General features: G+C 41.2%; 1 protein-coding gene across 1 annotated transcript in view; it reads right to left on the bottom strand.

Annotated features, from left to right (window-relative positions):
* gda (guanine deaminase) overlaps positions 1 to 15,531 on the bottom strand; it is a 43,945-nt gene that overhangs the window by 12,183 nt on the left and 16,231 nt on the right. Inside the window, exons 4-8 of the mRNA XM_048525472.2 lie at positions 13,968 to 14,055; positions 11,219 to 11,324; positions 9,198 to 9,225; positions 6,510 to 6,617; positions 3,010 to 3,117 (exon numbers count right to left, since the gene is read on the bottom strand). Of these exons, the coding sequence (XP_048381429.2) occupies positions 3,010 to 3,117; positions 6,510 to 6,617; positions 9,198 to 9,225; positions 11,219 to 11,324; positions 13,968 to 14,055 (438 nt within the window). The remainder of the gene's footprint in view (positions 1 to 3,009; positions 3,118 to 6,509; positions 6,618 to 9,197; positions 9,226 to 11,218; positions 11,325 to 13,967; positions 14,056 to 15,531) is intronic.

The raw sequence follows: 15,531 nt of genomic DNA, 5'->3' as shown, positions 1-15,531 counted from the left end.
TTGGTAAAGAAGTAGATTAATAGATTCAGGTCAATTGGGGAATGAAGACTCTGGGTAATTCCTCACCAATTCCAAATGCCTCTCCAACAATACATCCTTGGCCTCACACCTTCCCCCTTCCCTTCCCCTGGACAATGTAGAATCAGTCCAGGACGGTCTAACCCTAACCCTAACCCTAACCCTAACTTTGACCTTAAGTAGTACGTATCCTTTTACAGAAGGTCATGTCTGTCTAATCAGAAACGGATTTGTCCCAAATAATAAAAATGGAAAACAAGGCAAGCGGAAGACTAGACACAAAGAGAATCATAAGTAGCAGAACAAGCCAAAACATAAAAGACAGCTCAAAAAAGTGCAATGCTACAGGAACTGAACATGCATCTTTTGAAATATTGTTTGTCCTATTGTTTATGAACAGTGTGAGCAGTGTGAAAACCTGCACAAGTCATTATAGAATCCATCTCGTTCAGAGGCATTGCTTTCCTGAGAAGAAGTTGAAACACACTTCATTCTCATGTTTTAACATCATGTTCTGGTGAATATAATATGACTAAAACAGAATCTGGGTGATAGGAGATGAGTGTGAGTGAAGGGAGACAGAGATGAGGAGGCGGGGTTGGTGGTGGGGGCAAATGGCCTACGTTTGCTCCTGCTCCTACGTTCCTATGAACAGAGCAAAACCTGAGGCTAGGTTGTGCTGGAAATTTTAGCGAACATTAAGATTGATAAGTCCCCAGGGCCAGACCAGATTTATCCCAGGTTGCTCCGGGAAGCGAGAAAGGAGGTTGCTAAGCCGCTGGTGAAGATCTTTGCTTCCTCACTCTCCATGGAAGTTGTACTGGAAGATTGGAGGGAGGCAAATGTTGTTTCTCTTTTTAAGAAAGGGAATAGGGAAATCCCTAGAAATTACAGACCAGTCAGTCTTACGTCTGTGGTCAGCAAGGTTTTGGAAAGAATTCTGAGGGATAGGATTTATGACTATTTGGAAATACATAGCGTGATTAAAGGGAGTCAGTATGGCTTTCTGAGGGGCAGGTCATGCCTCACATATCTTATTGAGTTCTTTGAGGAGGTCACGAGACAGGTTGACAAGGGTCAAGCAGTGGATATGGTGTACATGGACTTCGGCAAGGCATTTGATAAGGTTCCCCATGGCAGACTCATTCATAAAGTCAGGAGGTATGGGATACAGGGTGATTTGGCTGTCTGGATTTAGAATTGGTTGGCTGACAGGAGGCAGAGAGTGGTTGTAGATGGTAAGTATTCTGCCTGGAGATCAGTGCTGAATGGTGTCCCGCAGGGCTCTGTTCTTGGGCCTCTGCTCTTTGTAGTTTTTATAAATGACTTGGATGAGGAGGTTGAGGGGTGGGTTAATATGTTTGCTGATGACGCAAAGGTTGGAGGTGCCATTGATAGTATCGAGGGCTATTGCAGGCTTCAGCGAGACATTGACAGTATGCAGAGCTGGGCTGAGAAATGGCAGATGGAGTTCAACCTGGATAAAAGCGAGGTGATGCATTTTGGAAGGTCAAACTTAAATGCTGAATTTAGGATTAAAGGCAGGATTCTTGGCAGTGTGGAGGAACATCAGGATCTTGGTGTTCAAGTGCATAGCTCCCTCAAAGTTGCCACCCAGGTGGATAAGGTTGTTAAGAAAGCATATGGTGTTTTGGCTTTCATTAACAGGGGGATCGAGTTTAAGAGCCACGAAGTTATGCTGCAGCTCTACAAAACACTGGTGAGACCACACTTGGAATATTGTGTCCAGTTCTGGTCGCCCTATCATAGGAAAGATGTGGAGGCTTTGGAGAGGGTGCAAAGGAGGTTAACCAGGATGCTGCCTGGACTGGAGGGCTTGTCTTACAATGAGAGGTTGACTGAGCTCGGACTTTTCTCTCTGGACAGAAGGAGGAAGAGAGGTGACCTGATCGAGGTGTACAAGGTAATGAGAGGCATGGATAGAGTTGATAGCCAGAGACTTTTCCCCAGGGCAGGATTGACTGCCACGAGGGGTTATAGTTTTAAGGTGTTAGGAGGAAGGTATAGAGGAAACATCAGAGGGAGGTTTGTCACCCAGAGAGTTGTGAGCGCATGGAATAGTTTACCAGTGGTAGTTGTGGAAGCAGAGTCATTAGTGACATTTAAGCGACTGTTGGACATGCACACGGACAGCAGTGAATTGAGGGGAATGTAGGATAGGTTATTTTATTTTTGGATTAGGATTATTCCACGGAACAACATCGTAGGCCGAAGGGCCTGTACTGTGCTGTACTTTTCTATGTTCTATGTTCTGGCCAGGCCTTGGTGCCTCTTTCTCTGCTTGTCAAAATATCTTCCAAGGTGGCACATGGAGGGAGAGGCTGGGAGGTGATGCATTCCTCATCGAATTCCCCTCATTCACCACCCAAAGCTGGTGCTCCAGTAAAAGAAAGTAAAAGTCAGATTTGGTTTACTATCTCACCGCTGGGAACTGCAGGACATGTTGCAGCGAGTTAAATACTTCTGGACTTCCATCACCATTATGACGTAGCTAATGTATCAGGCAATTTGTGCACAGCAAGACCCTATAAACATCAATGTGATAATGATTGAAAGATCTGATTTTTAGTCATATTGGTTGAAGGATAAACATTGGGGAAATGTTTGGCCAAGGGGTCTATTCAACCCAAATAGGAGGACATGCAGGACTCTAATCCAAAAACTGTGACAGTGTTAGCATTTCTTCAGTATTGCACTGTGAACATCAAGCTAGATTTTTGGTACTTGTCTTCAGAGGAGGAGTCAAATCCACAACTTTCAGTTGGAGACAGAAGAGCTATTTGCTGAACTCAGGATAATATCTAAGTAGTAGAAATAGCTGGAAACAGCCATGCCTGTATTCGAGCTGAACTATCGGGCCTGTTGTTAGACATGTGGGCTTGGATTGCATACACATGAAAGATAACAGATATTTCAAGAATTGCTTTAAATGATAGCTTGAAGAAAAAGAATGTGGTATCGTGCACTAACCTTATCATTTAAGAGGCTGTGTTTGTCGTAAACGTCAGTGTAATTCTTACAGTCTGGGAACAAGCTCTTCACAAGCTCCACTTCAGCACGGGACTCACTTATGTGACTCTGTTTATTAAAAATAACAAGTCTGTGTGTTTCTTGATGGCATAAATTTGTGCTGCAATGAAATTCTTCAGTTTCTGAAGCACGTGTTACGAGCTTTAAAAGATAGTGCGAAGGCTGCTTTTTTTCATTGAATCCCTACAGTGTGGAAACGGGCCCTTCAGGCCAACAAGTCCACACCGACCCTCACAGCGTCCCACCCAGACCCATTCCCCACCTAATCTACACATCCCTGAACACTACGGGCAATTTAGCATGGTCAATCCACCTAACCTGCAGATCATTGGACTGTGGGAGGAAACCAGAGCATCCGGAGGAAACCCACGCAGACTCGGGGAGAATGTGCAAACTCCACACAGTCACCTGAGGGTGGAATCAAACCTAGGTCCCTGGTGCTGTGAGGCAGCAGTGCTAACCAATGAGCCACCGTGCCACCAGACTTTATCCAAACTTTTCCTATCATTGGTTTTGTTGTATAAGGTATTGGGCTCTGAAAAAGTTAATGCCAAACATTTTAATGCGCACCACTCAATATGATATGTCACACAGACTTGGGTGGGAGAACAGCTCTGGATCTCGGAGGAGATAAACCTATCATCAAGTTCTCCCTCATAGGCTGGACATTGTTACCCAGGCTATCAATGTAACTTGTTGTCATGCAATAAACCACATCTTGTTAAAGACAACATAATTGCATTAAGCTACCTGGTGGTTTTCTTCTAGACAGTAGCACTTTAGATACTAATTTAATAGATGAATAGTGGCAACAAATCCACCTGATGGCTCATTCACTGAAGTATCTGCAGTGAAGATCCATCACATGACATGGTAAGCAGCAGGGCAGGATCCAGTGAGATTTGAGCTCATCTTCAGATGCAACTTTAAGAAGGCTACTGACAATGGACCAAGGTATATGACCGTTCAGGGACAGGCAAGCTAAATGGGGCATGAAACATATGAAATCTTCACCACTTTATCCCAGATTAAATGATCCCACCTTACATCACTTGTACTTAAGTGTAAGACAACAGAACAAGTTTTTGTGTTGCCATGTTACATAACAGTGCTACTGCTCTGGATATGGGGCGACCATCACCTGCAGAGATCATGTCAGAAGGTAACTGAGAATGATCTTGCTAAACTGCAACCTTTTCACATTCTCTGAGATGCAGGACGCACTTCACAACAGAGTGGAGAATTAAAACGTTGCATGAACACCACACATGTGCACAGCTAATTCAACTACATCTGAGACAAAAAATCAGAGTCACACACTCCCACAAAGGGAACATGGCTATGTGCAAAGTTTTATGTCTAAAGTTTTCAGTGAACATCGATCAATAAAACCACATCATCAGAGAGAGCAAAATTGAGGAGGGACCGAAGCCAGTTAAAGGATGTGCAGAGCAAATAATCAAGACAATGCTGGTATGATGGAACACTAGGACAAGCAACAACACAATGATGACATGACTGCAGATCAAAAACAACTAAAGGTGAAATCCACTCTTCCAGAAGGTAACATGAATACAAGGTCTGGAAGTATTAGCAAACCACTAAGTGAAATATGATTGTTTAGACATTTGTGCTTATAAATTTTACAATCCATAACTCTATACAAATAACTTTGCTATTACCAAAGTTTGTGTGTTTTCACTTGTTGCACTTGAGAGTAATTTTGGTAAGGAAGAAGATGAGTGCTATCACTTTAAGAGCGATGTCCTACAAGAGGCTGAACATGCAGATAGGGGAAGTGCCTCAATATCATTACAAGATCAGGACACGTTATAGCACATTAGGCAAAGGATGAGCCTCGAGATTACTGCCTTATTACTTTTGCCACAAGCAACCACACTACAGATCTTTGACTTTTTTTAAGTCGACCCATTCACATATGCTATGACACACATTCTTAGCAAGTGATAACTGAACCCATACCTTCTGGCCTATGGTTAGGACACTACTACCGTACCTCAAAACTTCACTAGCGATCGTTAAGTAAGCAAAAAGCATGTACAACATTTAGGTAACAAAAGAGTATACTACAGCTTTTAAGGAGCATCTTTAAACAGAAGAGGGAATTAGAGAGGAAGAGAGGTTTACGAATGAATTTCCAGAGCTTGAGGCCTGAACAGCTGAGGGTACAGCCATCAATAGTGGAACAATTAAAATCAGACATGCACAAGAGGCCAGAATGGGAAGCACAGAAATCTCAGATTTGCTGGCGTCTCTATAAGTTACAGAGATAGGGAGGGAAGAAGCCATGCGGTGATGTTAGACCTGGAACAAATGTAGGTCAACAAGCACATAGATGATGGGTGAATGGGACTTGTTGAAAGGTAGAATATGGACAGCAAACATTTTGAATGAACTCACAATTATGGTGAATGGTAAGTGGGAAACTAGGACTACTTTTAAATGATCAAGTCTAGAAGTAACAAAGACATGGAAAATGAGATATAGTATGACAGAAACTGGTGATATTGCAAAGGTAGAAGAAAGCAGTCTATCACTTACTTGTAACTTTTATGGGATTAATGTGCAGAGCAACAGAGCTAATTCCATGGAACTCATTCAACTTTTCCATCTGAGATTAACATAGCTCTTTGGATGCTGTTAGCAGCAATTTTGGATTTGACATGAGTGCAAATGGGTGATCATCATTATGTTTTTGCTCATGTAAAATTACAAGGTGCTTAGCGTAAATAAAGAAAAATTGATAATAATGACTGAAGGATTAATAACCAAATGAAACAGGAGAACCAAAGGTAACACAAGGAAACCCCTTTACTTTTACGCAAATATAATAAGGATTTGGAATGCACTGCCTTGGGCTCGTGAATGTAAATGCACCAATAACTTCTAAAAGGGAAACTGGATGCACTTTGACATTAAAAATTGCAAGGCAGTGGGAAAAGAGCAGAGACCTAACATAAACTGGATTGCTCCGTGAGAGAGCTATCACAAAGTCAATGGGACAAATGGCTGCCTTTTGTACCGTAATAATCCAAACTTTTATAAGTTATAGATAACAAGGTGTAGAACTGGGTGAACACTGCGGGGCAGGCAGCATCAGAGAAGCAGGAAAGGTGATGTTTCAGGACCTGTTCATCCAGCTCTACACCTTGTTGTCTCAGGCTCTAGCATTGGCAGTTCCAACTATCTCTTTTATAAGTTACAGTCCAGTTTAAACAGGCACATTTTAAGGATGTGCCTGTTTGCCTCATTGTTACACCTTTGATTATGGTGTAAAATGAATAATCAAGATTTGCTTCACTTATTCCTTCAGATTCTAGAATTGAATGTTAAAACTATTCATATTTGTTGCAGCAAAATAGGAAACCAAGTGTTTTTGAAACACATTAAATTCTCCCTAATGTTTGTGATGGCAGTACCTGAATATGCAAATCCTCAGTGTTTGCATATGACCCCAGCTGTTGCAGTAATTCAGAAGAGCAACTAGGCACGAAACGAGGAGTCACAATGGGTTTTACCAGAGGGTACTGGAAACAAAAAACAAACATATACATTTAGCACTGTTCACACACACACACACACACACACACACACACACACACACACACACACACACACACACACACGTGAGGAATTCATTTCCTAAACATCTGAAGTACATTTTTCTACAATAATTAAAACTGAAAAATGCTGGAAATGTTTAACAGGTCAGGCAGAATTTGTGGAGAGAGAAACAGAGTTAATGGATCTGAATTTTCATCAGAACTGGAAGACATTGGAAACATAACAGGGTCTTAAGGAGGTATAAATGGGAATATCAGAGACACTAACAACACATGGTGTCTGAAAAAACAGGAACAGTAGTTCTGAGATAGTAGAAACTGATCTGAGATTGAATTCAAATTTGAGTCCATAAAGCTGTGAAGTGTCTAATGTGTCTAATGGAGCTTTGATGACATTTTGCTTGTGTTTATGTTGGATTTCGCTGGAACAGTGAATGAGGCCAACAACAAAGAGGTCAGAATGAGAATGAGGTGGGAAATTAAAATGACTGGGGACTGAAAGCTTAGGATCAAGCTTGTGGACTGAATGGACGTGTTCTGTAAGATGACCCTTCTCCTAACTGCCTAATCTGCACTTGGTCTCCTTCATGTATTGGGGAGGACATCGTGAAAAGGGGATACACAATACTAATGGCCACAGCATCAGAGGAACAGTATCGCTGGTGTTTCGGTTTGGGACTCTCCTTCAGAATTGTTATTTTCTGAAGAAGGGTCCTGACCCAAAACGTCTATTTTCCGCTCCGCTGATGCTGCCTGGCCTGCTGAGTTCCTCCAGCTCCATACTGTGTTATCTCAGACTCCAACATCAGCTGTTCTTACTATCTCTACACAATACTAATGTTCTATTTATACTTTGTGAAAAGTGCTTACCAATCTCCCAAGCCCTGTCAGCTCATGTAATGGTACTAAACTCATCGTCAGCACAGTAGATCAGTGGTTAGCACTGCTGCTTCACAGCACCAGGGATCCAAGTTTGGCTCCACTTTCAGGCGACTGTCTGTGTGGAGTTTGCACATTCTCCCCGTGTCTGTGTGGGTTTCCTCTGGGTGCTCCAGTTTCCTCCAACAGTCCAAAGACATGCAGATTAGGTGGATTGGCCATGATAAATTGCCCGTAGCGTTCAGGGAGGAGCAGGCTAGGTGAATTAGCCATGGGAAATGCCAGGTTACAGGAGCAAGGTGGATCTGGGTGGAATGATCTTCAGAGGGTCAGTGTGACTCAATGGGCCAAATGGCCTATTTCCACACAGTAGGGATTCTATGATTCTCAGCCAGCTGCTGCTGATCATTATTCTGCTTTTGTCACTTACATCTCCTCTGGATATCTTTGTTTCTTCACTAGCCCTATTGTTATCTCCTCTGCCTTGCATCATCATCCCTCTGGATACTTATTTTCTTGTGACTTCCAGCATATCTTCACCCCGCACTCTTTTAAAACCCTCATCCCCCTTGTCTCTGTTTGAGGTTATAACCTTTTACTGTTCCTTTCATAGTTCTGAAGAGGAGTTTTCAAGCTGGAATCATAGAATCACGCAGCAAGGAAACAGACGTTTCGGCCCAACTCCTGCATGCCAACCAGTTTTCCTAAACTGAAGGGTCTAGGCCCGAAACGTCAGCTTTTGTGCTCCTGAGATGCTGCTTGGCCTGCTGTGTTCATCCAGCCTCACATTTTATCATCTTGGAATCTCCAGCATCTGCAGTTCCCATTATCTCTAGTCCCAAGCACCTGGCCCATATCCCTCTAAACCTTCCCTTCCATGTATATTTCCAAATATCTTGTAAGTGTTGTAATTGTTTCTAACACTTCCTCTGGTAGTTCATTCTATAGACACTCCACCCTGCTCTGTGTGAAAAAGTTGCTCAGGCCCTTTCAAACCTTTCCCCTCTCACCTTTAACCTATGCCCTCTAGTTTTGGAGCCCCCTCCCCCATACTACCCTGGGGAAAAGATCTTGGCTATTCACCTTATCTAAGCTCCTCATGATTTTATAAACCTCTATAAGGTCAACTGTCAGCCTCCTATGATCTAGGGAAAAATGTCACAGCCTGTTCAGCCTCTCCTTTTGGCTCAAGCCCTCCAATCTTGGTAACATCCTTGTAAATCTTTTTTGCACCCTTTCCAGTTTAATAACATCTTTCCTGTTAGCCTCATGGTGAAGCTGTTTCAGTCTGGAGAATTGTACTTTCTGCATGGGCCCCTTGCCTTAGGGACCTGCCAGCACTTTTCAGTTATCAGAACACATGAAGGTGACTTCTTAGTAAGCTACCTCCCGTAGGACTGCAATGGAACAACGGCATTTTCTGGATCTACTGCTAATCTGTAAAAAATATCAATGTTGGTAAGGTTCTGTTCATTGGCTCTGATTCTCTCTGCAAACATGCTGCCAAACCCAAGAAATATTTCCAGCATTTTCTATATTTATTTCACATTTTTAGCATATACAGTATTCTGCTTTGAGTCAAAAGAGTACACCAAATTATACGTACACTGACATTTCCAATTGCTCAGGCAGTCAAAATATTCAGTTTAAAAGGGTTTCACTTACCATCCGCCCAGTTAGTTCCGTAACAAATCTGTGAATAACAGCAACAATTCAATGCATCTTATATTGCTGTGTCTAATGTCGGGTACATCTTAGGCATCCAATAACCAATTACAACATGTGTAAACATTTCTTAAGTCAGAAGATGCCAATCATTATTGAATTTAACTCAATAATAGTGATCAGCAATAAATCCAGAGCCCCACTGGAGTCAGAACATTTGAATGGGTTAACATCAGTCTTGATAATAGCTTACCTAAGTGTGCAGTGTCCATGCTGTAAATGAATGTGTTACAAAAACACCCTTATGAATGGATGATCTATGTTTGTCCTAGGCCTTAAACTCTGGAATTCCCTCCCTAAACTTCTGCTTAACTGATTTATTGTGTTCTTCAAACCCTACCACAGTGGAACTAGAGGTCACCTGCCATAATATTGCATTGTGTGCCTCAGTCATTTTTTTTTGTTTGTAAAGGGTCCTGCGAGGTACATTGGAACATTTCACTATGTTGCAGCTACCCTATAAATGTAGGCACTGAATTACCTGCACATTATTCGCATTAACAACCAGCAGGTCCAGTCTGTTGCCCAGCAATCTAGAACAAGTAAGCTGCGAATTTCTGGACTCATGGCTTGTCTCTACATGTCTTTAAATACCCAAAGCATGACTGAAGGACCAGATGAAGAAGGGAGTGGTAATTCAGTTACCTACTTCCATTCCAATGTTCCCATCTACCACATGCAACTGCAAATCCCATTCTGATCGTATGGAAATGCATCAGAAATCCAGGGGCAACTAAGACGAAGTAGGAATGTAACATGAGACAGCTCTTCTTCTTATGTATCAAAGCGAGGTGACTCACTCACTAGAGACACTACAAAAATAGGCCCTTTCCATTCTTTTGGTCAGTGACAATTGAAAAAGTTATAAATTGCTGACAGTCGCAACTGAGGTGAACTCTCAGTGAGGATATCACTGTTTTAGATTTCATAAAGTGACTACAACCCTGAGAGGAACTTGTTGGATAATGCTGTGTTAATGATGCATTCTGTTATTAAAGAGCACATCACCCAGAAATGAAGTGATATACGGTGATTCGTGATTGCTGGTTGACTTAATCTACATTTTAAACAAATCATTCATAGGTGTGGACCAACGTATATTATCAATTTGTAGTTGTCCTGGAGAAAGTGGCAGTGAAGTGATTCCTTAAACTGCTGCAGTCATTTGGTGTAGGAACGCCCACAGTGCTGTTTGGAATCATGCTCCAGGATATTGACCCAGCAACACTGAAGGAATGGTGATACAGTTCTAGGACAGGATTGTATGTGGCTTGGAGGGGAACCTGCAGGTGGTGGCGATATTCCCATGAATCTATTGCCCTTGTCATTTTGGGAGGAACTGGTCGTGGGTTTGGAAGGTATTGTCTGAGGAGCATTGTTGAGTTACTGCAACACATCTTGCAAGTGATACACACTATGTACTCTGTATCAGTGAATAGATTTAAAATACGTCATGTTTTTAATGTTTAAAAATTACTTTGTTACTTTTTCATCATGTTTTCTTTTTCCCTTCTCAGGATCCAATTTTTTTTTGCTCTTTATTTTTGTTTCTATAATGGATTTGACTCAGATTTACACCCCACCCCCCAACTTCTTTCCCCATCATTCACCTTTCTCCCTTCTCAAAGATTCAATCTCCCTGGTTAGGCATAAGATGTTGGACCTATCATTGAGGTTACAGGGGCCCCAATTTCCTTGTTGTGCTGTTAGCAGCTCACCTTCCCAGTACATTACAGAGAATTTTCCAGCTGAAGTTTATAGGAAGGAATCAAACTAACTGCATAGTAATCCACTCCAACAGGATCTTATCCATTACGAGGAAACCAAGTCATACAGTTTGGAGCATTTTCAGAATGGTTACCATGGCTACACGACTGCATCAATGGAAGCAAAACAAATGATCGTTTGTTTGAAACTTGCAGTACTCAATAATGCAGAATGGTTCATGGAAAGAACCTTACCTTCTTGTCTCAGACACAGATTCACACAGCTGTTCCTTGTAGGTAGGAAACAAGTTATTAAGATCCATACAAACTTTACCTACAAAAGCACGCTGGCCCAATTTATCTGTGCAAAACAAAAGGAAGTCCACATTGTATGTTCACAGCTTTGTAACAAGCAGAAATGTCTATCATTTTGTTGAAATTAAATGCAGTCATGCCTATTGCACTCTAACTAACAGTAAGAGTTCAATTGAATAGACCACACTGGTCTCTTGTACAGGACAGCACAGAAAATTGCTGTCTTTTATAATTGTATAATATAACTATATAATTGCATTTAATAATTTATCAACTACATACATACTAATTTTCAGCTAAATTATTAGAAAAACAACTTTTTCACTTTGATTTGTGGGCTGAGTGGGTAGCAATCTTGTCACTGCATGAGAGGCTGCTGACTCAAATTTCACTCCAGTGCCTCAAGCATGTAATCTCGCTGACACTCCACCTCAGTGCTGCAGTTCAGAGATGCCTTCTTTTAGATGAGACATTGAACGGAGACCCTGGGTAGATGTATAAAAAAAGTCCTGTAGAACTAGTCCAAAGAAGATCAGAGGGGTTGGTGCGCCAGCTAATAATCAAACAAAGTAAAGCTTTCTGGCGTCCTTCCTGCTCGTGAAAATTAGCCATGAATAATTCGGCTGCATTTGAACGTTACATCAGTGGCTACAGTTCTAAAGTACTCCATTAACTATGGAGTGTTTCAGGATGCGAAGAAAGGCAGTATCTACAAGCGAGCTTTTCTTCTTAAATAGCTGCCTGGTAATACCAATTATGGGCATTACTAAAAAGAGACATATTTTGTTGAAGCTTTTTTTTACTTGGCACTAATCAGAACAATTTGCACAAAATAGCAAGATAAAATGAAAACAGCCTCTTTACTAAATGACAATAGAGTGCAGATTGGTTGGCAAATGGACTCTGATTGGTAGAGGTGTTGCCATGGAAAATGTACCAGTTAATAACGACTGACAGTATATCCCTTCAGCTGTTACAACAATAGAGTATCCACCATACTCAAAAATCCTGCTCTTGCAAAACTCACCATGGTGTACAGCATTGAATATGACTCCACAATTGGACATTGCTTGTTAAATAATCCTGACAACCAATTTAGGATTGTTAATTGGGCTTGTACTGTGGCGAACTTGTCTGTTTTGGATGCTAAATATGTTAAGATACAAGGACCTGTTCTTTGTAGACAGAAAGAACATTTTTATATAAAGGTGACAGCTGTTTTGTGCTTCGTTTCTTAGATAATGCCTTGACTGATCCGAGCCAATAAGCCTTGTTTAAAATTAAAACAACACTTAACAGTTATCTGTCGATGTTGGAAATATTCTGCAACATCTGTGATTAGAGAAATTTAGTTAACGAGGTTGTAGACTTGCTCGCCGGCGTGTTTGATTACAATCAGCTCAGCAAGCAAGTTTACAACCTCATCCACAACCTGAGCTACAAGTCTTCTCAAAAACTTTAAATTTAGTTAACATTTCAGGTCAATGAACAATGGATTTTGATGAATAATCACTGGTCTGAAACATTAACTCGGTTTCTTTCTATCTGTCCGACATGCAAAAGCTAATATTCTAGCACTTTCTGCATTTATTTCTGAAGCCAAAAAGTCTTGAACACAACAGTCAAAATTAATTCCCCTCAGAAGGATGAAATTCCTGTGGTGGTTGGCTGCAATAAATACTGACATGGATTGACCGTGCCAAGTGCAATCAGCTAAAATCATTTTGTATAGCAGGGGAGACTCGATGGACTGAATAGCCTACTTCTGTTCCTAAGTGGTTTGCTTTTGTGCCAGATTTCCTACTTCAAAAGCTTCTATTCAATTAGCACATTTAATGTAATTAAAACTACAGCTGCTATAATCAAACAAAAATTGGCACTAAGCATCATAAAGAGAAATTAGAAAAGGCACTGGGTCCAGGATGTACATTTAGGAAGGGAATCAGAGAGGTCTGGGGCTTAGGCAGATGGGGTCACAGTGGTGGAGTGTTGAGGAATAGTCAAGTTCAAGAGGACAACACAGGAGCTCAGAGGTCTTGGAGGGTAGGGGAGGCATTAGGGAGAGGGGTTTTAAGACAGAAATGAGAATTTAAAAGAAAAACTGTTCCCAGATCAGGAGCCAATATTGATTACTGTTATGAGTGAATAGAAGCTGATATGAGTTAGGATATGGGTAGCATGAGCTTAAGTCTATGAAGTGTGTAAAATAGGAGAGCATTAGATAGTCAAAGGTAACAAAGGCCTAGGCCATAAGGATGACTATAGTGATGGTACATGTCACAAATTATTTGTCAAGTAAATGGCAGCCAGGGGACAATAATTACACCAAAAAAGCGTAAAATCAATCCCAGTCACCTAAAGAAGTATGGCCTCCAGGATTTAATTGTAACCATCTTCTTTCTGACTGGGACCTACATTGTATGCAGCCTTTGGAAGATTAACATTGGACAGTCAATGTGAGTGACTTTGCATTTAATTTGTCAACCAGGGGAAATAATTTGGGTGTTGGGCGAACCCCATCTCCCTGGCTGAGATAAGCAACATGGACTGATGTTAACAAATAAATTTAGCTCAACAAAAGCAATTTCAGTTCACCGTCACCTTTTCAAAGGTAATTAAGGATGGGCACTAAATGCCGGCCCAGCCTGTAACACACACATCCCATGAATGATGAGAGAAAACTTCTTACTTATGATGCTGCAAAGCTTTAGAGTTGATTCGGTGTGAATCGTTGCAAAATAACATGCGGTGGTGGTGCCGTTTCTCAGAGTTCTTTTCTGCCAACAATAAAGACATCATTAGCAAGAAGCTTCTCTTCTATTTTTAAAAGAAGAATATCTAGTTCTTTTTTTTTTCCTAGGGTTTCCCTGATCCAGATAGCAAAGTATCAATAAGACTTGTTTTGATAAAAAAAATTTACAGTAAAGAAATGGACCATTCATTTTTCAACACTAGTATTTATGTTCCAGGGAGTCATCCCCCCCCCCATTGTATTTCATCTCACTTCCATTAAAATATTTGTCTGCCCCTTTCTGCCTCTTGTTTATCTAATTTCCTCTTAAATATATCAATGTTATTCAACGGAACCACCGTCTACGATAACAAGTTTCACATTCTCCCCACTTGTTCAGTAAAGACATCTCTCCTGAATTCACAATTAGATTTGTTATTGTAATGACAGTTTTGGACATTACTGAAAGTGATAGTTCTCTCCATCTAGCCTATTGATCTTCCTCATTACTTTAAAGACCTCTAATGGATCAAAGCTCATCCTTCTCTTTCCTTGAGAAACAGGAGCTAACCTATCCAATCTTTCCAGATAGATCTAAGCTCTCTGTTCTAGAATCATCCATTTTTTGCAACTTCTTCAGTGCTTTGATACCCTTTTACTAAAAACCATCCACAGTTCTTCTAACTTGAGTTCAGTAGATGCTTTCTTTATTTATTCACGGGATGAGGGGTCACTGCCTAGGCCAGTTTTTTTTGCCCGTCCTTTATTGACGAAAGTGTCTGGAGTTACATGTAGGCCAGACCAGGTAAGGATAACAGTTTCCTTCCCTAAAGGACACTAGTGAGTCAGATGAGATTTCCCGACAATTGGCAACGAATTCATGGTCATCATTAGACTCTTAATTCCGGATATTTATTGAATGCAAGCTCCACTGTCTGCCCTGGTGGATTTTGAATCCAGGTCCCCTGAACATTGCCTTGGTTTCTGGATTAAAGGTCCAGTGATAATACCACTATATCATTGCCTCTGAAAGAATTCCAGTAATGCTGCACTCTCTCCGTACTGTGCTGGGCATGTCAGTTGTCATTCTACGCTTGAGTTTCTGGACTGGGACTCATTATCTTCTATCTCAGACACACCAAGTGCTGCCCACCGAACCCCAGCTGACACTGTGCAGAATGTGACTGTTCAAACCAATTCGTGAGGTTTATGTGCTAATGATTTTAGCTTCTTCCAAAGTGACTCACCAAACCTGAAGTCTCTGCAAAGTATATAGGAAACACACAGAAACAGACTCTAAACATTATTTGTTCTTTATTCATTCTCAGGATAAGGGGTATCACCAGCTAAGCAGCATTTATTGTTCATCGCTAATTGCACAGACAGCAGTTAAGAGGCAACCATATTCCTGTGGGGCTGGAGTCACATTTAGGCCAGACCAAGTGAGGATGGCGGTTTCCTTCCCTAAACGACATTAGCAAACCAAATGGGTTTTTCCGACAATTGACAATGGATTTATAGT

Source organism: Stegostoma tigrinum, chromosome 3, assembly GCF_030684315.1.
Source record: "Stegostoma tigrinum isolate sSteTig4 chromosome 3, sSteTig4.hap1, whole genome shotgun sequence".
Classification (NCBI taxonomy): Eukaryota; Metazoa; Chordata; class Chondrichthyes; order Orectolobiformes; family Stegostomatidae; genus Stegostoma; species Stegostoma tigrinum.
The sequence above is the reverse complement of the archived record's forward strand: the minus strand, read 5'-3'. Positions and strand labels throughout refer to the sequence as shown.